The sequence below is a fragment of the Boleophthalmus pectinirostris genome, unplaced genomic scaffold (genome assembly GCF_026225935.1).
Source record: "Boleophthalmus pectinirostris isolate CB_2022bp ecotype Guang Dong unplaced genomic scaffold, ASM2622593v1 HiC_scaffold_3, whole genome shotgun sequence".
NCBI lineage: Eukaryota > Metazoa > Chordata > Actinopteri > Gobiiformes > Gobiidae > Boleophthalmus > Boleophthalmus pectinirostris.
Window position 1 is genome coordinate 9,662,902 of NW_026571299.1, and position 26,321 is coordinate 9,689,222.

Here is a 26,321-nt window from a genome sequence, read left to right on the forward strand (position 1 = left end):
GGTGTTTATCACAGCAGCGTCTCCAGTGTCTCTGTACGTGGCCCCTCCCACCAGAGCAGCACAAATGAAGACTTGTCTCTTTCCAAACGCTCTTAAAGGACGATCGTTTTGACTGTTGACCGTGACACCCTCATCAGAAAAATGTCAAAAATTAGAAAAGTGGAGCCGAGTGCAGGATTTTCCAAGAAAAATTGACTTAATCCTGTTTACATACAAGTTCATGTTAAAACATTGTGTTGAAACAGTATTTTTCTTAAAGTTTCAGGTTGTAAATAATATTATAATATTTTGTAAAAGAAAGAGTTCATCAATTAAAAAAGATTTCTGTAATAGATTTGCGTTTCTCTGCACAAGTATTTAAACTTATTGTTATTTTTGGCGTTTATATGCCAGGAGTTTTCTGATCCGGCCCCTTTGAGATCAAAGTAAGTTGGACACGGCCCCCGGACCAAAATGAGTTTGACACCCCTGATGTAGATCATGACAAGAAAAGAAAAAAAAAAAAACTCTTGCAACCCACCTGAGGGCTTCAACCCAGTCTTCTGTAAACAATGGTTTAGAAAATGCTATATTTGCCAAAACAAACAAACAAAAAAAAGATATTAAAGAGGTAAATAATTATCTGTTTAAGTTTTGTCGCTCTAAATAGCCCCTCCTCTTTGCTCTCTGTGCTAAGTCACTCAGGTTTGTGAAGTTATAGTGTATTGCTTTTGTGCTGTGAAAATGTTATATTTGCCAAAAACAAGGCATTCAAAAGCGTGCATAAGTTTCTGTTTAATTTTTGACACTCTAAGTACCCCATCCCCTTTGGTCTTTATGCTAAGTCACTCCCCCTTCAGAGCGCTAATAAAACTACTGCACACTGCATCAAGGTTTGTGAAGTTGTAGTGAATTGCTTTTGTGTTTTGTGAAGGTATTAAATGGTATTAAAATGGTTTCAGTTTAATTTATGACACACCGAGCACTCCCTCCCCTTTGCTCTCTGTGCTAAGTGATTCCCCCTTCAGAGTGCTAATAAAACTACTGCACATCACATCAAGGTTTGTGAAGTTATAGTGTATTGCTTTTGTGTTTTGAAAATACTATATTTGCCAAAAACAAGGTATTAAAAAGCGTAAATAAGTTTAAGTTTCATTTTTGACACTCTGAGTACCCCCTCCCCTTTGCTCTCTGGGCTAAGTCACTCCCCCTTCAGAGCGCTAATGAAACTACTGCACATCAAGGTTTGTGAAGTTATAGTGTATCGCTTTTGTTTTGAAAACGCTGTATTTGTCAAAAACAAGATACATTTCTGTTTAATTTTTGACGCTCTGAGTACCCCCTCCCATTTTCTCTCTGTGCTAAGTCACTCTCACTTCAGAACGCTAATGAAACTACTGCACATCTCATTAATGTTTGTGAAGTTGTAGTGTATTGCTTTTGTGTTTTGAAAATACTATATTTGCCAAAAACAAGGTATTAAAAAGCGTAAATAAGTTTAAGTTTCATTTTTGACACTCTGAGTACCCCCTCCCCTTTGCTCTTTGTGCTAAGTCACACCCCCTTCAGAGCGCGAATGAAACTACTGCACATCACATCAAGGTTTGTCAAGTTATAGCGTATTGCTTTTGTGTTTTGAAATTGTATTGCATACTCACCAAAATCAAGGTATTAAAATGGTTTCAGTTTCATTTTTGACCACTCTGAGTACCCCCTCCCCTTTTGCTCTTTGCACTAAGTCACTCCCCCTTCAGAGCGCTAATGAAACTGTGTATTGCTTTTGTTTTGAAAATGCAATATTCGCCAAAAACAAGATATTAAAAAGCATACATACTTTTCAGTTTCTGTTTTTAATGCTCTGAGTACTCCTCCCCTTTTGCTCTCTGCGCTAAGTCTCTCCCCCTTCAGAGCAGAGAGAAGTTATAGTGTATTGTTTTGGTGAAGTAGGCTTGAATCTTGGACAAAATTGTAGAGCTAACCATAAGGAGATTCCAAATAGGACCCGGGAGAGATCGCTATATGACTCAAACATGCATGGATGACATTTAAAACCTCTTCAGACATGTTTATGGTGAGAAAACATTTCGCATAACACTCCCTCTTTAATAATTTGTCCACAACCCATTTTGTGAAATAAATAAAAACAACAGAGGACACACAGTTCTTTATAAAATCCTTTATTGATAAATCCAACTGAAATGTGTGAAGTCATTGTCTTGTGTTCGAGACCAAACAGCATCCATCCATTATAAATACACATACAAGCATTTCAAAAACGCATTATACTTATTATCATACGTATTATTATGGTCAGTGAGGATACATGGAGATAAATATGGAATAGTACTGTAAAAGAGGCATGCATTAGGACACGGGTTTGAATGACTTTTTACCTTCAAAAGTGTGACTATTATTAACATTTTGTGTATATTTCAGTTTCTTTTACGTTGGTTTTGACCAGCGACTCTTAAAATTCTCAAGATTAAACTACACCAGGTCTAAATCAGGACTAAACCGGACTAGACCAGGATCGGACAAGGACTAAAAGTGTAAACGAACGTGCTCAGGATCAAGTAGGGTCTAAACCAGGACTAAACCAAGCCCAAGAAGACAAAACTAGGAATACACCAAAATTAAACATCGATAAAACCAGGACTAACCAACCACCAATGGTCCCTGAACCTTATTTTGAGAATCACTGGTGTAAAAATCCAATATTTTTTCCGAAGGATTGTAAAGTCTTCCTTCGCTCGTGTCCTTTTCATTCATGCTCCGTGTTGCTATATTGAAAAAGACTAATACATTTTTGTGCTCTGAAGCGTTACATACTTGTAAATACTGCAATTTCCCAAGTCAAAATATTAAAAAATGTAATTCTTTGACATTTGAGCAAGACGGGATAGAAAAGAAAGTTGGGGAATACATATATTTGTATTATGTACGGAAGCAAGTTTGTGTCAAAAAGAAGCAAAAGAAAGAAAGTTTGACAGATATCCTTGATCTTTTTTTATTTTTGACAGTTGTACGGGATTCAAAGGGTCAAAGAGCAAATATTTTATGGCACAAAAAGGCTTCCGTACTTGTCTCGCATCATCTCATTTCAGCAGAAGTTGGTGCGTTGTTTTGTTTTGGGAGAATTTTGGAAGTGAAGTCTCTTTTGAAAAGCAGAAGGCACGCCATGATTAAGTTTGTTTCAAATCTACAAACTGGACTAAGACCACTCACAAAAGGACAATTTGGGGTTTTAAGAGAAAATGCAAAAATGTATATTCCTAAAATCACATTTAAAAGTACAATTATTATTAGTTTTTGTTTTTAAATCTTAAGAAATCTTTTCATCCAACAACTTAAGATACTGAATTTGAAACGGGTTTTGGAGCTCATTCTTCAGTTGCCGGTTCAATTCCCGCTATCTCCAATGGATACTGCAGTTGTGTCCATGGGCAAGACACTTCACCCACATTGCGCACAGCTTTAAATATCCATTATTATCTTTAGGAATTAACAGATTTAGTTACTCTCTTATCAGGAAACATTTCACTTAAAACCCAAACTGTTCCTCGTGTATTTATGTCGTCACGTTTTTTTTTTTTTTGCAGCTCAAATGTGTGGTAGGTAGTTTAATCTCTATCTTTTCACAAATAACAATACAAATAATAATTAAAAAAAAAAACATTTGAAAGATTAAAAGAAAGTTTTACAACAAGAAACAACTTTTTTTAAAAACTTACTCGCTACTCTCAAATAAGACTAATATCAAAAAGGCAAAATGGAGGTGTATTGCAACGTTCTATAAAGAAAACAAAAACATCATCATCATCAGCATCATCATCATCATCACCGTCATCCAATCATCTTTCTCTGAGACACAAAGGGGGCGTGGTCTGGGATGATTGACAGCCCAGAGAGCCACTCATGTACGTCGTCCCAGAGCGGGCAGGCACACTTGTACACAGAAGCACGGACCGACCAAGACAGACTTACTCGAATGAAGGGTCGTAAAAGTTCTGACCAATGGGAGTAAAGAGGAGGCGGGACCAGAGTGGATGAAGCGATGTGATTGGATATTGGGGAAAAGCAGGCATTTCTAGAGAACGGGAAGAGATTTTATTCGACAGACAATTAGCGTTTCGATATAACTTTATAGTAAGTTTAAAAGTATGCAGGAATAAAGTCTAAAAATGCAAATTAAGCGACAAAATTTGGCACAAAAGATTTTTCATTCCTTTAAAATAGACCTAAAAACATCCAAATAACAATTGATTTTTAAAAATTTTCTATATTTCAACTAATTTCTGTAATATTTCAACAAATTTGGATTAAAGTTTTAAGCTTTTTAGATTCTTTTTGTCTGTGTCATCAGCCAGCACCATTTATTTTGCTTTTATCTTCAATTTATTTATTTAAGTTTTATTGTTATTACCATTGCAAGCCTCGTTCAGAGCTGTCCAGTCTTTTCTTATACCCGCTGCAAACCCTTCGAGCAGAAAACCATTTTAAAGTAAAATACATCTAAATAATAAATATACATTTTGACACCAGTTGTGCCTTGTCACAGTGAACTTTGATTATTCACTCAATGAGCTACTTTGGGATTTTTAAAAGTAATGATTTGGGGGTAAACGTGAGTCTTAAATATAAAATAAATCTATATAAACATAATGTATATCAGCGGCTGAAGAGAGAGGCAGTAAACATTGTGTAAGGAGGAAGTGAACGCAAACGGCGCACTTCTGATTAAGTCCACTTTGTCTTGTTCTAAAAAAGGAGAATTTTGACAATTTTCTAGTATTTCTGCATCAAACTATAGATAATATAAGCTAGAAAGAAGATGGGACTTTACTAAATTTACTTATTTAGTAAAAGAAATGAATACTGAATATACTAAACTTCATATTTAATTTTCTAGGGACATTATAGAACAGATAGTCTAAAAAGCATAAGGCACAAAAAGATAAATGCATTAAAATCTCTAAAGATATAAACAAGTTCTACAAATTTCACCAAAAAACTATTACAACTAATATTAATAATGTTCTTACAGTGTTATTGAACTACTGTCAGAAGTGTTTTTGTCTATTCATATATATATTTTTATTGATTTTGTCATTTTGTTTAAAAATTAGCAGCTACTTGTTGACGCTTTAAAGTAAAGACAAAGTTCTCATAAAGATTCACCATGTTCTTCGATTAATTTTTCATTTTTTGGCCTTAACTCTCTCCTCTCAGGCTGGAGTTTTGGGTGTAGTTTGGTCTGGTTCCTGGGGAGGGCGCTGTTGCATAAAGACTGGACATTACATTGTGCTCTGAGCTCAGCAGGAGTTTGAGAAGTTGAACAGAATGGTGGATTTGTTTCCGATTTAGGGCTAAATTTCAAAAGCGATGACGCCGAACGAGCTGCTATTAACACTTGTGTCATTTGTCAACACTCCAATGTGCCTAGTTTCAACAGCTCGCCCGACGCTGCCAACGCACAAATAATTTTACTAATGAAAAATCATAATGGGCGAATGAAAAATCAGCTCATATTCTGAAAATTTGAGATTTCAATTTGACGATCCTTTGTGTAACTTTTCTCGTGGAGGGTCCGTCAAAAGCTTTTCGTGGCAGAGATATTATTACTTTGTCTGGAATGTCTCACAGTATGGCTTTAAACCTTTCTGTCGTCACGGAGACCAAACTAGAGCAAGTTACAGGTCAGATCTGGGAAGAGGCGAGCCCACTCACAGTCAGAACGCATGTTTTTCTTGATACTTTGAGCTATAAAACCATCTGGAATTGAATTGAATTGAATAAATGTAAAGTAGAGCATGTAAAGTTTAATGCTATACTGTGGGACATTCCAGGCAGAGCAATGACGTCTCCATAGAAACAAGCAGGTGACGAACTCCCAACCAAAAAGTTACAGAGTGCAACTTTAATAGGCATTTGACAACTCTAGTTAAGATGAATTGCCAATGTTTTTTTTCTGTGGTTTTTTTTTTTTTTTGCATATAAATTTAGATCAAATTTCTCATCTTTTATTTCATATCAACACTAATTTCCAAGTGACAGTGGCGTAGTTGAATAAGCATGCCCAGCCACCAGAGGGTAATTGGTTTAAACCTCACCTGAACGCACAACTGGAATTGTGCCGTTGGGCCGGACACTTCCAACACCCAAAGCCAACTCCAGTGACAACAAATGTGCTATGCTATTTCCGCAATCACAGTATTTTTCTCGTTTTGAATTTCGTAGCATTTTTTATTTGCATCCTTTTAAAATCAAGCTCTAAAACTTTTCAACTCCACCATTTCACGGAGTTTTGTTTTTGTTATTTTTGTTTTTTTTTTATGCCGTGGTCTGGCGATGGCTGAAATCGAGATTGCGTTCTCTTTCCCGCTGCAGTAAAGTGCTCAGAAACGCCGTGAAACCAGGTGAATTTTGGGACATTTGTGAATTGCCGTAGCAACAGTGCACAGCCACAATCGCGTCGTATTTTGATCCTGAGAACCAAATGGCTTTTCATAATCCTACTCCAATTCTCTCTCACACTTTCATGATACCCACAAACAAAACAAATACAACGCTATCTAACTAATAATAACTAACTAAATGCTACAACTTAACACATCGTCTTGATTGGTTGAGACATTCGTTCGATGTGGAAAAAAAAAAAAAAAGAGAAAACGATGATTAACTCATAAGATGCGCTTCACTGCGTGGTCGAGGTAGTGAGAGCCTGCTTTGGGATTGGCTAATTCAAGTCTAGAAAATGAAAACATGGTTAAGAGATTTTTGGAGATTTTTTTTTTTTTGATTAGGCGCTCAGGTCAAAGTTGGAAAACGAAAACATGCTTGGGACTCATTTACATTTGCATAAACCAGCGGATTCGTTTCCAACGGTTAGAAAAATAACATCGCGGATTCCAACTTTTGAGATACTGTGCACTGCTGCTGGCTCGCGGTCAAGGCAAGAACGTGAAACACCTTCGGAAATAAGTCTGCCTCTCGTCAAATCCGTGCGAAAAATAGTGCAACATTTTCAGCATTTTTATAAATAAGTCTTAATCGTGCTTTCTCTCGGCTTGCATACATGTTTCAGAGCAGGTCGATCATGTATGGAGCTCGTAAACGCTAATGGCTTACAAGATTTTCTCTTCTAAAACTACGACATAGAAAAGCAAAGTTTAGAAAAATATGCCTACTTTACATAATCTCACTTTTATCCCCCTGTGGTGAACAGTTTTGTGCAAACCTTCCTTGGGAATTTATACAGCGGCGGCTCCGATTGGTCGAAATAAGGCGTGGGCACAGGCTGAGTGAAAATACTGGACCAAAGGACGGTGTTGTCGTCAGTAAGGGAGGTTTTTTTTGCAGTTATCTGTAGCCACATACTAACCGGCGACGCTACTGAATACATCCTACAAAGGCATTATTATGATCATCTTAAAAGTCCTATATGACACAAAATTTACTGGTAGATCGGTAGAATGTTGTTACCTTCTCAAAAACATGGAGTTGTGTTTTGTTTCTTTCACACATGTTTGAGAAACTCTGTAGTTTTCACCGTATCACCGAAACAATTTGTGTCCAGACACGTTGTTTCTGTGTCCGCAAGCCTTCTCTATCCACACAGCTTTGAGCATATTTGTTTACGTTTTACAGAAATTAAAGTTAAAACTGCATGGATATTTTGAATAAACTGAGAGCTCAAAAAAAACAGCTCGTTATTGTGCGCTGATGCGGTTCAGCTTCTGTCGGACTAAAGGACACGACTCAGTGGAATATGAGTGTTCTTTCTGGGACAGAGGGGTGTTCTGCTGATGGTGAGTCTGTTCTGTGCGTCTATCGCGTAAACTTTTCAGAGATTATACGTCTGCAGGTCGTACGCACAGACCGTATATATGAATGGACACATATTCTAGCCCAGGGGTGTCCAAACTTTTTTTCATCAAGGGCTACAAATCTAAACACAAATAAAGCAGAGGGCCAATCAAGAGCTGTAGACTGATGCTCAATACAGTGAAGAATTGAAATATGTACATGTTTAACACGTTAGAATGAGCCATCAGTCTTTATTTATGCTAAGATCCTTAAAACCACATACTAAATATTAAATATTAGATTTCTCAAGAGAGATTTTCAAACAACTTTGAGTAAAAACTTAATTTTTAATTGAAGCAAGGTCATTTTGGGCCAATTCACCTGGAAGCCTGAGGGCCAAGAAAAAATTGTCTGAGGGCCGCATTTGGCTCACGGGCCATAGTTTGGACAGGCCTGTTCTAGCCTCTTTACTTCGCAGTGCATAGACCTACATCAGCATATCAGCGTTTTCAGGCATCCACACAGGGCCGGATCAGATCCCTACTCAAATTTGTGGGAGCTGGAGCTATTTTTCCATCGGATTAGTGTGAACGAACACTGCATCCACAACGAAAACGATTCGAATACATACTAGTGCGGACGGGGCTTTTGTTCAGTAGAGATTGTAAATCCTAGAGCTGAAATTATCTGAATTATTTTAGTGATGATGTATGGAGTTTAAAAAGAGAGAGAATTTGAGAGAAGAACTTTGGATTTGTGAGTTAAACGTTTGAATGAAACAAAACACAACTCCGGGTATGTTTTTGATGAGGAAACATTATAACAACAATATAGACCCTTTAACTAATGAGATATACAGCTACACATGTTAGTAGCAGAAATATCCATAGTTTCGATGTAAAAATCAATTAGGATTTTTGCAATTACAAAAAGTACAATTTGATTTTAACAAGCCAATTATAATGCTGCATTCTGTTGCTCTTGGGACTTGGGGAAAACCGACCTCCACCTTGAAAAAGTGCAATCAAATCGAGGTTCCGAAACACAAACTCGGGCTAGTCGGTCGGACATTAAACTTTCTCGGGCGTCCATATTTTCCCCAACTGCTGCAATGGAACGAATCTACAACAAAAGTCGGGAGAACTGACTCGGATTTATCGACTCCCGACATTCAATAGAACTTAGAACTTAGAATAGAACATTGCATTTGTCTCATTGGTCCATTATTTACGCAGACTGTGGGAAGAACCTCCATTTGGGAAGACTTTCAGCACTTTTGCTACATCTAGTTTGCTATTTTTTACAACTTCTCTAGCTACGTCTAAACTGGAAGCGCTAACGTGCTAAAAAGTCAGCCAGGAGCCGCTGCCGTGGACTGCAACTTAGAATGCGTTCAAAAGCAGCAAAATGGAGATTATCGTTAAGAAAACAGCCGGACAGAGTAGACAGATTGCAACGTTTCGCTATGATAGGAATGAAAACAGGTAAATATTTATAAAGAAGAAGGTGGCGGCAAGGTAGGGGGCGCCGTTTTGCCACATTTACCATCCGAGGTTCGACGTAAGTGCTTTTATTTTTTTTTCCATGGAATCGGCCAATCGGCATGCTCGATTTCCCTCGCTTCCTTCCTTTCGTTTTCCTTTCAGACATTTTGTGGTTTGTGGGGCTTCTCTTTGCTGTTCTTGCTGTTGCGTTGGTCCGTGGAGCCCCGGAGCAGGCCGTGTATGAGGGAGTGTGGCGGGGAGGGGGCAGTTCTGGTGCTGGGGGGGGTTAGCAGTTCGATTGTGATTGGCCGGTAGATTTGGCGGGGGATAGAAGTGTCCGATGATGACCTCGCTGTACGTGGGAGGGGCTCCGTCTACCCTGCTGGAGTGTTTGTGCTGGCGGGACTCCTGTGCTTCCATCACGCTCATGCCGGAGTGGACACTAGGGGGCGGTAACTGCAAACTGTAGCACAACACAAAGGTACAAATTAGTGTTTTTGCGTTTTAGCGTTTCGTGATTTTTACTTCATCTGCCATGTGGTAATGGTCCGTGTACCGTTTGCTCTTCTGAATTTCAATTAAGAACGAAAAACAATAAAATGTAAAAACTGTTTATTTTATTTTTAAGTTTTTGTGTCAAACAAAAAAACTGATTTCGACCTCTTTTTCCAATATTTAATTTAAAGTTTATCTCAAACAAACAAGTCTTAAAACAGCCTGTTTTAATTTTGATATTTTATTCTCTCTGGTTTATTTGCCCCGGAAGTTCTGCTGCAGTGTCAACCATGGATCTATAATTAAAACAATTTTTTTTATAATTCTGTGGTGTGAACTGAACAAAGGAGAGTTTATCGCTGCTTCCTGTTTCTCGTCAATAAAATGAGTTCAATAATGACTTTCTAGGACATGAAAGTAAACGCATCCCTATAAAAGAAGACGAGCTTTCAGGTAAGTCCTTCTAGTAACAGAATTTCTGGGGCAAATAAACCAGAGAGAAGAAAATATCCAAATTAAAATAAGCACTGTTTATTATCTATTAAAATAGAGTGGTTTTGATTGGTGTTATTTGTTTTTTTTTCTTTTTTTGTTTTTTCTGTTTTGTTTTGTTTGTCTTTTTTAAACTAAAGTGGAATAATGAAATAATTAACTGTTTTCCCATTTTATTGTTTTTCATTCTTAATTGAAATTAAAAAAAAAAAAAACAATACTGATAATAAAGGCTTTTAATTATTTTTGCATTTCTCAGTGCTTCCACTTTTTCAGCTTTGTATTTGAGACAATATCTACATCTCATGCCCCTAAACCTTTGAAGAATTTGTGTTTTTTTTTGTTTGTTTTTTTCATGTTTTTATCTTGTGTTGAGTTTAATGGAAAGCCCTTTGGTCACCTTGAGTGTTGTTAAAGTTTCTATTAATAAAGATTGATTGCTGATTGATTGATAAATGCATCTGACATAAAGGTGCACTATGTAATCTTTTTCTTTACCTTAACTGGAATATTCCACCGTACGACATGAATCTATCCTCCATTTATTTTAATTACAGGTGTTTTTATTGCTGAAAAAATAAATGTTGGCCTACGTGAGCTGGGTCAATTCTCCACAGATCTGGCTTAAACTACAGCTTATTGTTGTTTTTATTGCTCAAAAACACCTTTAAAAACATGAATTCTTGCTCTGAGTTGCGTCATCTCCACGCAGATCTCACCTGTAAATTGGCCTGGTGGTATTTTCTGCTTTTCTCTATGGGGGTTTCTAAGTTTTAATGCAAATTTTGGAACATTGCAGGCAAAGAAATGACATATCTGTGGAGATAAGCAACCGGCGGGCCCTCTATCAGAAAAGTTACATAGTGCACCTCGAGAAACACCTGATTTCTTTACTAGAAGGAGAAAGAATGCGCTTCCGTCTCTTGTGGTACTTCGTCAGATCCACATTTTCACAGGCTCGCAAAGTAAACACGCTTTGTGAGGCAGGTGTGGGAGCTAACCGCAGTTATGGAAATACTAATTGGGCGAATTTACAAAATGAGAGTCACCATAATTATAATTCCTGTTCCTGAGGTCGAGTCGTCAAGGAATACTTTAATGAAGCTCGTAAGAAGTCTGTCCAATAACACCACAACACTGCAATAATTATCAAAGGGTTTAACTGTGAGTCTTAAGAACTTGTTTACAATATTCACTCGGCTGCATCTTCAAGCCAAGAGTTCAAAACGGTGCCAAACTTTATTATTATGCCATTTCCCAGCGCTAAACCGGCGTCTGCGTTACACAATAATTACTGACTTATCACTGGAGGTGAAGAGGCTTGAATAAATAACAGATATGACGCTTTAAAGATACAAACTCATCACTTAAGTGTTCTGTGAAGTTATCGCAGCTCGTGCTTTTTGACACCGCGATACATTCAGATACGTAACTGCTGAACATTTACCCATAGACATAGATGCAGTACCTCTCCCGACATGATGTTATACTAAATTAAGTCACTTTTTCAGCTCTTAATGCTGTAGAGAGCAGATTTTTTAAAGGTACAACTCTTCAATGTATTATATATTTATGTTTATTTATTATGTTGTTTAAAAGTATCACACTTAGGGGTGTGCAAAAAAATATCAAAATCAATATATCGTATTGTTTAATGTGATGATACAGTATCGATATCGTGGGCTGCTGTATCGATATATATCACCAAGAGTATTTTTTGGTGTATTTTACTAAGTTATTTTGTTACAGCGCTACTGTTTTTGTTGCTTGTTTAGTGGAAGGAAACTCATTTATGCAGCACATTTAACAAATTCACTATTTTAAGGATTAAAATGTGTGTGTTTGAAATTGACTTTGCACAAGAAGTGGTTAAACAAAGACTTTTAGTATCACAGCCATGACTGGCCATATCAAATCGATTTGAAATATATCGTATCGAAAGTGAACCGTATTGAGATATGTATCGTATCGTGGCCTATGTATCAAGGTATGTGTATCGTATCGGCAGCTTCTTACTGATACCCGGCGCTAATCACACTACATCTATATCGTCTCCAAATCCTAAATATATCACACTTCACACAATTGTCATCGTCACACTCCTTAATATATACTTGTAGAAGTCGTGACTTGGACTTGAGTCAGACTTGAGTCACTATTTTTAGGATTTGAGACTTGACAAAATGGACGAAGACTTGGGACTCGACTTGGACTTGAAGGTCAGTAACTTGGACTTGACTCGGATTTAAGGCCTGTGACTCGAGAAGCACTTTTAAATCAGATTTTTTTTTCTATTTTCACTGTAATGATTCACACTAAGATCTTGTCAAGACATTTAAAAAGGAAAAATTTAAAATTCCTACAACTCTTACATACTCTAGAAATACTCATACATAAATATACTATGATTTTTTTATGTACAATTTATCTTAAAAGTCATATAAATGGCAAAAATCTACTTTGGTTTAAAGACTTGAAATGACTTGAAGCTCAAAGCAGACGACTTGGACTTGACTTGGACTTAAGGGCCAGTGACTCAAGACTCGACTTGGACTTGCCTGTATTTGACTTAGGACTTGACTCCGACTTGAGACTTACAAAAAAAACAACTTGGTCGCTACTCTGCCTCCGTGTTTTACTGTTACATTATTGTGAAGTGCCTTTGTGTTACCATGAAAGTCACAATATAAAACCAGTTTATTATCAGTTTTATCACACTTTCTTCCTCACCTGTTGTGCGTGCAGTTGCCGTGCGTCACCAGTTGCGAGTCGAACACCGTGCGGTTAGGGGGCGCTCTCACCGACTCCCTGTTGAGCTCCCTCTGCTGCTCGGGGTCCCTCAGCTGCAGCGTGCAGGGCCCAGCGTACGGCGGGGGCTCCTCCCCGTCCGACAGCGCGATGGTGGGGGGCAGTTCGATGACGCCCCGGGGCAGGTAGGGGTAGGTGGGCTGGAACCTGCTCGCCCCGTACGGAGACTGGAAACGCGTGGGCACCGAGGAGGGCTGCAGCCTGTCCGGGGGCCGGGCGCTGTACACCTGTGGCTGGGAGACAAGAATGTGACGGTTAGACGCGCTTTATGTGAAGACCTGTCATTAACCCGTCTTTTTAAATGTCTGCAATTGTCGTTAACGTTGACATTTAGCTGTTTTAAAAGTCTACTGTCTTTACTTTGAGTCTTTACAAGTTTAAGACCACAAGGACCACTACGGAAGCAAGAGAAATCACCACTGATACTAGTCTCTGTGCTCTTATACTTTTCTAATAAAGCTCAAGATCATTTTAAAACTTCAGGAAAGGTTCATTTCTGTCTGTGAATGTGACTTTTTTAATATCAATACCTACTCAAATGACAATCTTGTTTCGATACAAGTTTTAGTATTGATTAATATTAGATTTTTTGATACTTCTGACAACCCTAAAGCGCGTATGTATTTTTTTTAGTGTACCACAAAACAAGTTCTGCTTTTTATGTTTGTAATAATGTTGGATATTTTGGTATACATCGTGTGGGCGTGTTGTGGGCGACTTTGAGCGAATGCAGTAGTTTATATTTTGCTAACGTAACACATTTTAAGCAAAAATCTAAGTCACTTTTTAGCCAAAATATAATCTAAACGAAAGCATGTTTTGTTGCAATAAAAAACCTCTCCACAAACCTGACTTTTACTTGGACTGATAGAAGGCCTGCACCTGCTTGTCTCCATGGAAATTTAGTTCTTTTGACCATAATATTCTATCAACTGGTTTCACTTCATGGAAACCGTCTGACCTCAAAGCATTAGGATTCATTCGCTCGACGGTAGGCGGGGAATTTTTAACCAGTCGCTGTTATTTGGTCGTGACGTATGTAATGTGCCAAATCCTGTAGGAAGAAGGACAATAACGTCTTTCCTCTTGATAAAATTCACCAAACGTTCTCTTTGTTCCGGCTTTAAATCCTCGATCTCGGGAATCGTTGCCAACACAGAATGTCTGTCTTCATCTAAATCCATCTCGACCGCTTTGTTTACCGTTGGTAAGTAAGCAAGTCTTTATGTATATAGCGTTTTTCACAGACATATGTCACAAAGACGCTTTACAGAGCATTTATAGATTCATTATTCTTTTTCCTCCACACCCGGTGATGGTGAGCCCTCCGACCACCACCATCACTCACGCACACACCACTTTCATACTTGGCAATGTGGGTGAAGTGTCTTGCCTAAGGACACAACGACAATTTTTATGACTGGTTCCCCACAAAAGGGATCCAGACAGGCGCTTGAGTTTGGCGTCATGGCTTCACAGCTCTTCACTGATTGGCCGGTGCGCGGTCTACAACGTCTGAGGTTCTTGCAAAACGTCTAGTGTGTTCCGATTAATGACCTCGTCGCTGGAGAGAAATGAAACTGAGCGGAGGCACTATTTAGCGCCAACCTGGCCGGTAATATTACACAGTATGAAAATAAAACGTGTCCGTGTACATGAATGTTCCTAAGATTTTATCTGTCTAATTCCGTGACTCATGCAGGTGAGGCCCCGCTTCCAGAAAGTTACACTGTGTTGCTTTAAATGTTCAACTTACCTCGTTGATGGGCACGTTTGTCCCCTCTGAGGACCACAGACCGGCCTCCTGTAAAAGATCACATGGGTTCATTCACTTTCAGTTGAATCTTTTACATTATCTGGAGCAACATTTGGAACTGAATTAGAAAACTATAAAACTTGTTTTCTCCTTACAACTCTTTTTTACAACTGAGATATACTTGTTTTACTACATTTTAATTTATTTATATTATTCTACCTTATTTGCACAAGTCTCTTTTGTTATTTCTGCTACTTATTTTGAACTTACACCATTTATATTTTTGCTCTTTTTTATTATAATATACTGTGTTGTGTGAGTTACTGTGTCCAAATAATTTCCCTTGTGAATCAACAAAGTTTGCCTAAGTCTAACGTCTAAACTGCTTTGAACTCGTGCCCTGTTTTAGTCTACTCCTCCCACTTCCAGCCAGATGTTATCTTCAGATCAGGTGTGCAAAGTAGACATCTAGCTGATCTTTTGAACCATTCATGCAGCACTAATGAAACTGGAAGTCGGCCAGAGTATTTGCATATGAAGTCAAAAACCAGTCGGACGGGTCTGGGAGCCAACTGCACTTATACAGGTAATGGTTTTAGGGTGAAATTACGTAGGAATTTATTTTACATAGCCAGGCTTGTGAAACTGTCAGAATTGTTGATTGTTAAAAATTTCAGGTTCTTTTGGTGTTATTGTCTGCTAATGTTAAAGTCAATTATTATAGAAGAATGTATGAGTCAGCGTTTAGAATATTTTAAAGAGCCTATATTGTGCAAAACTGACGCTTGTGAGCTTTAAGCCATGTTACAATGTTGTTGCCTCATCGAAAACATTAACTGGAGTTGTGTTTTGTTCCATTCACACAGTAATTTGAGTAATTTTGCATTATTAGTCTACAGCTCCAAAGCTCAAAACACTCCGTTCCACTTTGTGATCTCATGAAGCAGTGGTTTTCAAGTTAACAACTTGAAACAACAACTTAACTTTTACCTTTTTGCTATGTTTATACGATGACGGTCTGAACAGAAGACGCAAAAGTGGCGCCGCGTCTTTACTTTTTATTCCGTGTTTAGACAAGCGTTTTCGGGAGGAAATCTGCGTGCATACGGTGATGCAAAAGTGTGTGGAATTGTCAGGTTTCTGCGTACTGTACGTATGCGGCATAAACTCGTACGCGACGTGAGCAGATCTGACCAGAGCTTTGCGTCTTGGGCAGTGTAGACGGAAACGCTATGGCGGAGAGTATTCAACTTTTCCACTCTGGAGGGTGGTTTCAGATTCAAAAACTCCATCGCCATCTAAACCAGACATGTCAAACTCAGGCCTGGGAGCCAAATTTGACCCACGATATAATTGTATTTGGTCTGCAATTTCATATCATATCGCCGGCTACAGATAGATTATAGATACATCATTTATTTAAAACTTGTGTTATTATTTTATATTACGCTTTTTCTGGATTCAATGTTTAAGCAAAACTATTATTAAACATTTATTTTAATTAGAAAAGGTTTAGCATTAAATATCTCGAAAGAAGAGAAAAAATGCAGATGTTGCTGAAATTTTCCATTTAAATATTTAGTTTGGCCCATAACTTAGTCCCAGTTTTTAATTTTGGCCTCTGTGAATTTGAGTTTGACACCAACGCTCTAAACAAAAGGCACTTCAGATAAAATATTTTGTTGTTTTTACCCGCAAGCGTTCTTTTGTAAACAGGCCCTTAGTTCAGTGGAGATTGGCGATTCCGGGGCTGAAATCATCCAAATTATTCTAGTGAAGGTGTATGGAGTTTAAAAACCCAATGGAGCACTTCCTGTATCACCAAATGACATCACAAGGTGTAACTGGGTGTTTTCTGTTGGCGAATAACTCCGTCTAAATATGCAGTTTTTGTGTGTTAAACGTGTGAATGAAACAAAACACAACTCCCGGTCTGTTTGTGATGAGGAAACAACATTATAACATAAATCAGAACATTTTGTAAAACGGGCCCTTTAATACTTTTGTAACTGCAGCTCGTTAGATCTTTTTCCAGCGAGAACATAACATTATGATAATTATTTAAGGTTTGGCAATGAGCTCAGAACACTTGGTTTAAGTGTCTCCAAGACTTGGTTTTCAAGCCAAAAATAGCTTCAGTCCAACGTATTAATACATTCACAGAGGAATTGTGGATGCAAGATTAATCACAATCAAATCAAAATTGCAATTTGAGTGGTTGTAATTAGCAAATCGCAAAGGCTGCATTTTTGAAGTACCATAATTTCCTCCACAAACAACAAAATCTGTGACTGTACCAAACTCTCCACCTACAAGAAACTGTATTTACAACTGTTTTAATGGCTAAACTGCTTTTAAATCATGCCTATATTTTTATCTGATTACCTTTTTTTACCTTTTATTTTTAATTGTATTCTTTGTACAGTATCTTTAAGTGTAGAAAAAGTAGTAGTAGTAGTAGTAGTAGTAGTAGTAGTAGTAGAAAAACCCTATATAAATAAAAAGTAATATTGTTATAGTATGAAAATATCCTGTCTGTTTCTGCATAAAAACTGCAAACCCTGTAATTCAGATCTGTACAAACATGTTCAGAAATGTGATTCGCTTCCGTTCACATTTCAGTGTTTTTGTTCATTCTTCTAGACACGATTTTTGAAAAATATTATTAAATCATTAAAGCAAATACTCAAATTTTGCCGCTTGTCAGAAAGTTCACAACAGAGGTGGGACCAAGTGTTTGTCTCAAGTAAGTCTCAAGTCTTTGACCTCAAGTCCGAGTCAAGTCTCAAGTCAAAGACGGGCAAGTCCAAGTCGAGTCTCGAGTCACTGGCCCATAAGTCCAAGTCAAGTCCAAGTCGTCTGCTTTGAGCTTCAAATTATTTCAAGTCTTTAAACCAAAGTACCACATATAGCTTAGATTTAGAAATTGTACTTTAAAAATCATAGAATATTTATATATGAGTATTTATAAAAGAGTTGTAAAAATGTCACACCTTTTTTCCTTTTGACAACATCTTAGAGTGAATCTTTATGGTCAGAATAGGAAGAATTCAGATTTAAAAGTACTAATCAAGTCTTCTCAAGTCACAGGCCTCAAGTCTAAGTCAAGTCCCGAGTCACTGACCTTCAAGTCCATGTCAAGTCCCAAGTCTTGGTCCATTTTATCAAGTGAAGTCTAAAAAATAGTGACTCAAGTCTGACTCAAGTTCTCCACCTCTGGTTCACAAATAAATATTTTTCAAAAGTTCAGTCATAGTGTGGGGACTGAATAATTTTGGGGAAAAAAATATTTACTATTTCTAACAAGCATTGAAAGACTCCAGACTGAAAGACTTATATTTTAATAGTTGGATTCTGTTCATGTTCAGGAGCAGAAACACCTACACAAGAATCTAATGCATTGTAGATCATTGTAAAGGTCTAAACTAGTGTTATTTCGTTGATTTGCTATTATAATTCTCTCCACAATTTCCAAGAGGATCTGACTATGAGAACAAGATGAGACTTTATGTTTTATTCAGTTCAGAGTTCAGTTTGCAATTTTGACCTCACAATTTATTATTTATTACTCTTTTATTAAAAAATTTTGCTGTCATTGTTGCACTACATTTTGGAACTACAGCTTCTCAACAGGTGTGATTAATCTGTATCATTCGCTCATTCGTTTTTCAAAATAAAACCAAAAATAAGAAAACGAAAAAAGAACTATTTTCGATGCCGGACATTTGCGCTGCATACGGACCGAACCAGGACTGAACTAGGGGTAAACCAGGTCTAAACCAGGTTTAAACCAGGACTAAGCCAGGACTAAACCAAGACTAAACAGGTCTCAGTCCTGGTCTGGTCCCGGTCTCAGTCCCTGTCTCAGTCCTGGACCTGGTTCTGGTGTCAGTCCCGGTCTCAGTTCGAATCCTGATCCCGGGCTCATCCCAGTCTTAGTCCTGCTCTGTCCGGTCTACGTGGGTCCGTCCTGGCTTAGTTCTGGCTTAGTCCTGGTTCAGACCCGGTACGTTCCGTATGCGGCGCAAAAGTCCAGTATTGCAGTTTTTATTACCCATTTTTTATTACCATCATTATCCGTTTTTTCATTTTGGTTTTGGCGACAAATAATGAAGAAAATAGTTGCTTTTTCTTTTTATTATTTTTGGTTTTATTTTGAAAAACAAATGAACAAATGATACACAGATTGTAACTCAGCGATGTTTAGTTTTTTGGTTTGTTTTGGTCCAAGCTAAATTTAAACATGGGAAAAATGTCACAAGAAGATAAATTTCCACATGTTTCGTATCTTTTTTCAGTGTTTTTTGCAGGTTTGTATGTCTTACGTTGGCGAGGGGTTGGTGCCGCCTCCGCTCCGTGCTGTGTCTGTGGATGAGGGAGCGGGCCGACAGTCTGTAGTGGTTCAGCAAACACGTGATGACCACTACCATGACCATCATCACCACCACGATGACCAGGATCTGCACAAACTCCAGCTGGGCTAAAGGAGACACACACACAGAGACACAAGAAGGTTAGACAAAGTTCAACGCATTTACCAAGAGTTTTAAAGGCCGAGACCGAGACAAGACCAAGACTTTTAAAGATTGAGACAAGACCAAGACATTTAAAGGTCACAACCGAGACAAGACCAAGACTTTTAAAGATCGAGACAAGACCAAGACTCTTAAAGATCGAGACTGAGACAAGACCGAGACTTTTAAAGACCGAGACAAGACCAAGACTTTTAAAGTTCGAGACACAGACATGACCAAAACTTTTAAAGATCGAGACCAAGACAAGACCAAGACAAGACCAAGACTTGTAAAGATCGAGACTGAGACAAGGCCAGAACTTTTAAAGATCGAGACAGAGACAAGACAAAGACTTTTAAAGGTCAAAACCGACCAAGACCGTCAAAACAAGACCAAGACCACAGCCAATCGAGATCAAATCAAGACCATCTTTGTCATTTTCGACTTTTATTTCTATCTTACAGTTATTTTGGCTCATATATTTCAATGTTTTTTTTATAAATCTGTCTCCATTCTATCTGATTAATGTTAATTTAAGCTTAAAATAAGCCAAGCAAACTGTACTGCACTGAAACACTTCCCTTTTTTAAACCCTGGCGCAGTTTGAAAACCCCTTCTTTAATCCCGCTTCCACTGGTACTTTACAGAAAACAACTTCAAAGTGAATCAAGTGTTTTTTTTTTCAAGTTCATAACATTTACAGTTACATTATCTTACTGGTTTTGCAGTGATATTGAGCAGCCTGTGCACATTTACCGGCCGTAATGAAATATGATCGCACTCCGGACATTATAAAGACATTCTCTTCATATGTTGGATTTTATGAACTGTAACATCAACCTGCCCAGCGACGACAGGTGGAAATCAGAACTGGTGCTACAACCTTGAACAAAGCATCTCTCCTGTTAAGGTTCATGTAAATTGTGCACTGTCCCTGTCTCGTTAAATAAATAAACTAAACTAAACTTGTCAAGTGTCAGACTTCGAGATCGAGACAAGACAAGCCCGAGACCAAACGCCATCGAGACTGAGACAAGACCGAATCCAAGCACCTTTGAGACGCGACAAAACAGAGTCCAAACGCGTTCGAGTCCGAGACGAGACCAAGACCGTAAAAAAGCGCTTTCAAGTAGTGACGTCTGTGTTTGACCAGAGAACTCAAGAGTAGAAGTGTCCAAAATATTGATACTAATCTTGAGGGTTGAGCAAATACTGATGAATCAAGGCGATGGCGATATATCGATACAGCAGCCCACAATATCGATCATCAATATATCATCACATTAAACAATACGATATCTTGATATTTCAATATTTTTCAGTTCAGTTGTTCAGTCACACACACCATGGTGGTCAGCTACTCCTCTAGCCACAGCTGCCCCGGGACAGACAATCTGTGCCATCAGTCCCTCTGAACATAACCAACATTCGTAGACACATATTTACACTAGGTAATGTGAGTGTCTTGTAGGGGTGTGCAAAAATACTGAAATATCAATATATCGTATCGTTTAATGTGATGATACAGCATCAAAATCGAGGGCTGCTGTACCGATATATCGCCAAGAGTATTTTTTGGTTCATTTTACTAAATCATTTTGTTACAGTGCTACAGTTTTGTTCCTTGTTCAGAGGAAGGAAACTCATTTATGCAACACATTTGACATTTTCACTGTTTTGATGAGTAAAAATGAATGTGTTGCATATGAACTTGTGGTTTTAGTGTCACTGTGTCACTGCCAGCAAGCAAAAATTCACTGTATGTATCTTATCGTAGCCTGTGTATTGAGGTATGTATCGTATCGGCAACTTCTGAATGATACCCGACCCTAGTGTCTTGCCTAAGAACACAACAACAGTTTGTACTAATGCCTTCAAACCCCAGCACGGGAGTTTGGGTGAATCTGCTGCCTAAAAAGTAAAACACAAAGAGATAACAACGCAAAACATGAGTACACAGCTGCCTTAAATATTTGTAAAAAATAAAATTAAAAAGGCTATGGGTGAGTTTGAATACATTTTTAATTACATCACTGTGGAAAAAATAACTAGATTGGACCTACATATCTTCACAGAGTTTGGACTTTGGATGAAAGAAGAAATTAGAATGTCACAGATTAAAAGTCTACTATGTCAAAAGTTCAAGAAAACGCACACTGAAAGCAATTTTTGAAAACAATATAAGCTCTAAAACTCATCAAAACTTGCCTACATCTTCATATCTTTGCATATCAAGGTTTTTGCAGATATTTCAAACATGCAATCATAACACAATAGGTCAAGAACTAAAGAATTCAGAAATTTACTCAAATAAAAGCAACAATATTCTAAAAATCCACTAATTTCAACTAAATATGAAAATACTGTAACGTCTAAAGTAAAATTAAAGGTTTCCAAAATTTACAACTAGACACAGAGTTGATGTTCCTCTTTAAAACCCTTTAGCAAACAAATTTTAGTGCAGTGTAGTGACAATTTTGTAGATAGAAAATCGTGAAAATGCCAATTTTTTTTTTTAAAGACAAGAATATAATGTCATCCTCAGACAGTGTCCTCCTCATACGTGCGGGACAGACACTCCTTTGTTTAGAGCCGTCATTCACACGCACATTTCCACAGGGTTTCCCCGGGCTGTCCCCAGGGGCCCGGGGGGGTTGGGGTGAGATGGGGTGAGATGGGGGGGGGAGCGGGCTTTGAGGGTCAGAGGTCGCAGCAGAGTCAGACGTCTAGCCCTTCCTCCTGCCGCACCTCTTCCTCTTCAGACGGGTTTGGACAGACAGCGAGCCAGACATGGTGAAGTGAAACTGCGATTCTAGACGTCAGCTGACCCCTCCTTTCATTAAACACGGACTCGATGCAAAATACTATATCAATATGTATGAAGACTGGCCTGCTGTAGTCTGGAAAACTACACAATGTCTGTTCTTTGCAAATGAGGTCTACTTCACAGACTTTCACTGACAAATTTTTAAAGAAGATATGGTTTTTCCAGCATATCTCTTTGTATTTACTTATTGTGCTTAGATCACAGTGCAAAAAATGATCCCTAGATATACATTTTTAGACATTTATTGATATGATTGAGTTATATTTTACTTTTAAACCAAAGTTTCAAAAGTACAACTTCACAATTAAAAGCTTATAAAATGAAAATCTAAGGCTGCTCGGTTATGGAAAAAATCATTATCGCGATTATTTTGGTCAATATTGAAATCACGATTATTCAAACGATTATTATTTTTTAGTTACACGTTGCATTTCTTCACTTTCTCTCACTTTGTTATTGATAATTTAAGCAAAACTTCCAAATTGAAAATAAATATGGGCTACAAATATGAGCATTTTTGCGATGTATAAAACATAAAATGAATAAAATACACAAGACACAGAAAAACATAAATGTATCCAAAATAAACTATATATTCAACTGTTCTACAATATGTACAATTAAAAAATAAAATAAATATACTTGTTTATATAAAAAATATCCCAAAATAAACTTTGTTAAGCTTTAAATTTTTTCAGTTCAATTATATGAGTTTGGAGATTGTTTGACTAACAAGTAGAAATTGTGATCAAAATTCGATTAATTGCACAGCCTTATGAAAATCTAATATGAAGTTTACTTTTTAATAATTTTATAGGGACTCAATGCAAAACACTATATCAACATGTACAGTCAAATACTGTACAAGGTTAGTTCTTTGCAATTATAAATATAAAAAGTACAAAGTACTGTCGTATGATGTATGCATGTTTGGATTTGTTTGTATTGTATTGTGATTTTAATGTCTTTCTTATTCTGTAAAGCACTTTGAATTACTTTGTGTACTAATACAAACAAACTTACGAATACAAATAGACTTGCCTTGCCTATAAATGAATGAATTTAGTAGATTTTACTGACGAAGCAAAATTTCAAAGCAGAACTTCACAATTCAAAGCTAATCGCATCAAAATACTCTCCATGTTTAGGTTTTAATCACAATTATTTTGTTTTTGTAGTGTATAATTGATGTATTTCCAGATATATTTTGAAGCAATTTATTATTTCAAGCATGATTTTTACTGAAAATATGGTAAAATTCACTAAAAACCTACGTATCTACGCCAATGACAAAACATACATGGACCTTATTTGGCATTGATGGTTAAAACTAAACCAAATTCCGCTTAACTGATCTATTTTTGTATTTCAGTGTAGATCCAATATTATAACTTTTATTGTCAAGTTATAGTTCACAAATAAATCACTGTATTTCAGCCGAACTTCACGTAAACAGATTAGAAACTCCTGTACTAAGAGCTCATTGGAGGATCTGTCCAAACCTTTGACACAGTAAAATAATTAAGACGTGTACAGAAGGTGTAGTACAAAATTCTCGGATCTTGGTGGGCCCATATTACATGTTTTTACAGATTTTGTGAAGGGCCCCTTACTGATCTGGGCCCCGGATAAACAGCACCGTTCACCCCCTCCTTAAAGACGCCCCTGTTAGTTTATAATAAATACCACAATACAGATAAAAATTCTATCTCCTCACCTTTTTTATGCAGGTGAGGCTTCTTTTTCCAAACATTTCCTGCTGCACTAGACTTTAAGTAGCAGCTTTTACTATTTAACAGTTTTAGAGTGTTGAAAAGTTTTGCAATTACAATTTTCCCCATGAAAACAAAACACAAAACAAAGCTGCTTTTTGCATACGGCACACTTCCTCAAAAACGTTCCTTGAATATTAAGAAAACTAACAGTTACGTAAACTGTCTGCACACAAATTTTACTTGCAAATGCTGTATTATATGTGGACTTTCTAACAGTACAGAAGCTTTAGTTAGTTTTACACTTAAAAATGTTCATATATTTAAAAATGTTGTTGCTTTGCCATTTGATTTTCTCATCCTGGAACTAAAAAAAGCAATAAAGAGACAATATCTAAATAATTATGACTTGAAAAGAAGTAGTGTCACCAAAAATGAACAAAAAATTTAGCAAAATATTGTGTACACATCATAAAAAACAGAAAATGTAATAAAAAAAATTCGAAATATTTACAAATCTGAAAAATTTACTTGTGAAACCACTTGTTACTGAAAGTTAATCAGCTAAAACTTGTTGATAACGAAGCCGCCGATACGCACTACATTTTCTATATCAAACAATGCCTTTTTTACTGACTTTTTTGACGTATTTGAACTCACCACAAAGTTGCGTTGGCACACAGTCTTCATGGTTGTGGCTTCCTGATGGAGGCTGCATTGTCTCTGAGCGTCTGATGAAAAAAAATATCCCGTTTCTCTAAAGCTGTTCCTTTTAAATCCACTCATCAAACTTGTTATAGGCACTTTAAATCTCCAGGCACTTGGTAAAAACGAAAAAAAAAACGAAACGAAGAAACTAAAAAAACGACTAAAGCTATGATTAAGTCTACATATTCGAAGTTACGCGCCGTGTGTCCTTGTCCAGGCACACTCTATTCTGAAGGCAGCCAAGAGTTGCCGTAGACTTTTAGGCAAATTCCCATGGACGGGAACAGCTGAGCGACCCCCAATGAACTCCCCCCACGTACAAAAGGCTTGAATGGGAGGTCCCGTAAAAGAAGGGGGGTCCCGGGGGGGTCCCAGACAGATGGGGCAAGCCAAAATACGTGGGAAAGAGAAACGCAAACTTGGACCAGACAACTTCCAGACATACACTCTAGACGGGTAATTAGCAAGAGACAAAACGCCAGGTTAGACTATTGGGTGATTCAGACTATAGGGGCTTTAAAGGGCCCAGGGTAGACTGTTTTATTTATGTTATAATGTTGTTTTCTCATCACAAACAGACCTGGAGCTGTGTTTCTTTTTTCATTCACGCATGTTTAACACAGAAATCCAACATGTTTAGGCTGAGTTCTGGAAATGCCGAAAGTCCTCCGCTGTGTTTTTAAACTCCAAAACCTTCACTAGAATCATTTGGATCATCGAAAAAATAAAAGGAGCTGTTTAACTTGAAAACTACCACTACATGACATCACAAGTTAAAGGTAAAAGTACCATACTCGCAGTTTTGTAAGCGTCCACAAAATATCGGAAAAAATAAACATACCGTGAAATGACGTATCGTGAAAATATCATACAGAGAAATTTTAATATCGTTACATCCCTAATTCCTGTGCTGGAATTGAACAAAAAAGTCAAAAGTAGCTCTTAACTTCATGACATCACAAGTTGGAATGGAGCATTTTGAGCTTTGGAGATGCAGACAGACTAATAATAAAGTGATACTCAAACATGTGTGAATGAAACAAAACACAACTTCAGGTGTTTTTGAGGAAATAACAACATTACAACATGACTTAAAGCTCACAAGAGGCAATTTTTTGTAATATTAGCCCTTAAAATAAAAGGTAAATAATGTAGTTGCTGGCAAAATGTTAGTTAAACAACATTAGCTTTTCACGACTTCATAATTTTTTATCTTATTTTATGTATAATGGAAGCCCCTTGAGATGTAACTTCTCGTTTGGAAAGGATTCTGAAGTCATGTACAAAATTAGCATTTATAGAAAAGAAAGAAAGACCAAAAGGCAAACACAACACAAAGAAAACATTCACACAACACACGGACGACATTCGCACTATACAATACAGGATCCTAAGACATACATCTCTCTGACTTTATCATTTCCACACCAATATTTGTAAATTATTGAAGAAAAAAGCAACTCTATGTACAACAGAAAGTCCATAAAACAGAAGTGTATTTTTATGGAAAACAGGAGCAGGATGTTTGTAAGTATCTGAAGATTGACGCCTTAAAATGTTGGATCGATGTAACTGATTGGATTGAGGAGGGCAAGTTGTTCCATTCATTTGGAGCTTTGAAGTTAAATATTCTGTGTGTTTTTTTATAGTAGGAACACTAAAAATAGTTGTTCACTGTGATGTCAATTATATGCTGATCTAAATGGAATCAGAAACTCTTTTAGCTAAGGTGGAAACTTT

The 26,321-nt window shown here is 37.3% G+C and overlaps 1 protein-coding gene across 1 annotated transcript in view; it reads right to left on the reverse strand.

Moving 5' to 3' along the window:
• Nucleotides 1-5,801: 5,801 nt before the first annotated feature.
• pmepa1 (prostate transmembrane protein, androgen induced 1) overlaps nt 5,802-26,321 on the reverse strand; it is a 76,846-nt gene continuing 56,326 nt past the window's right edge. The window contains 5 exon segments of the mRNA XM_020927423.2: nt 5,802-9,556; nt 9,558-9,732; nt 12,987-13,297; nt 14,821-14,868; nt 19,146-19,300. Of these exon segments, the coding sequence (XP_020783082.2) occupies nt 9,428-9,556; nt 9,558-9,732; nt 12,987-13,297; nt 14,821-14,868; nt 19,146-19,300 (818 nt within the window). The 3' untranslated portion in view covers nt 5,802-9,427.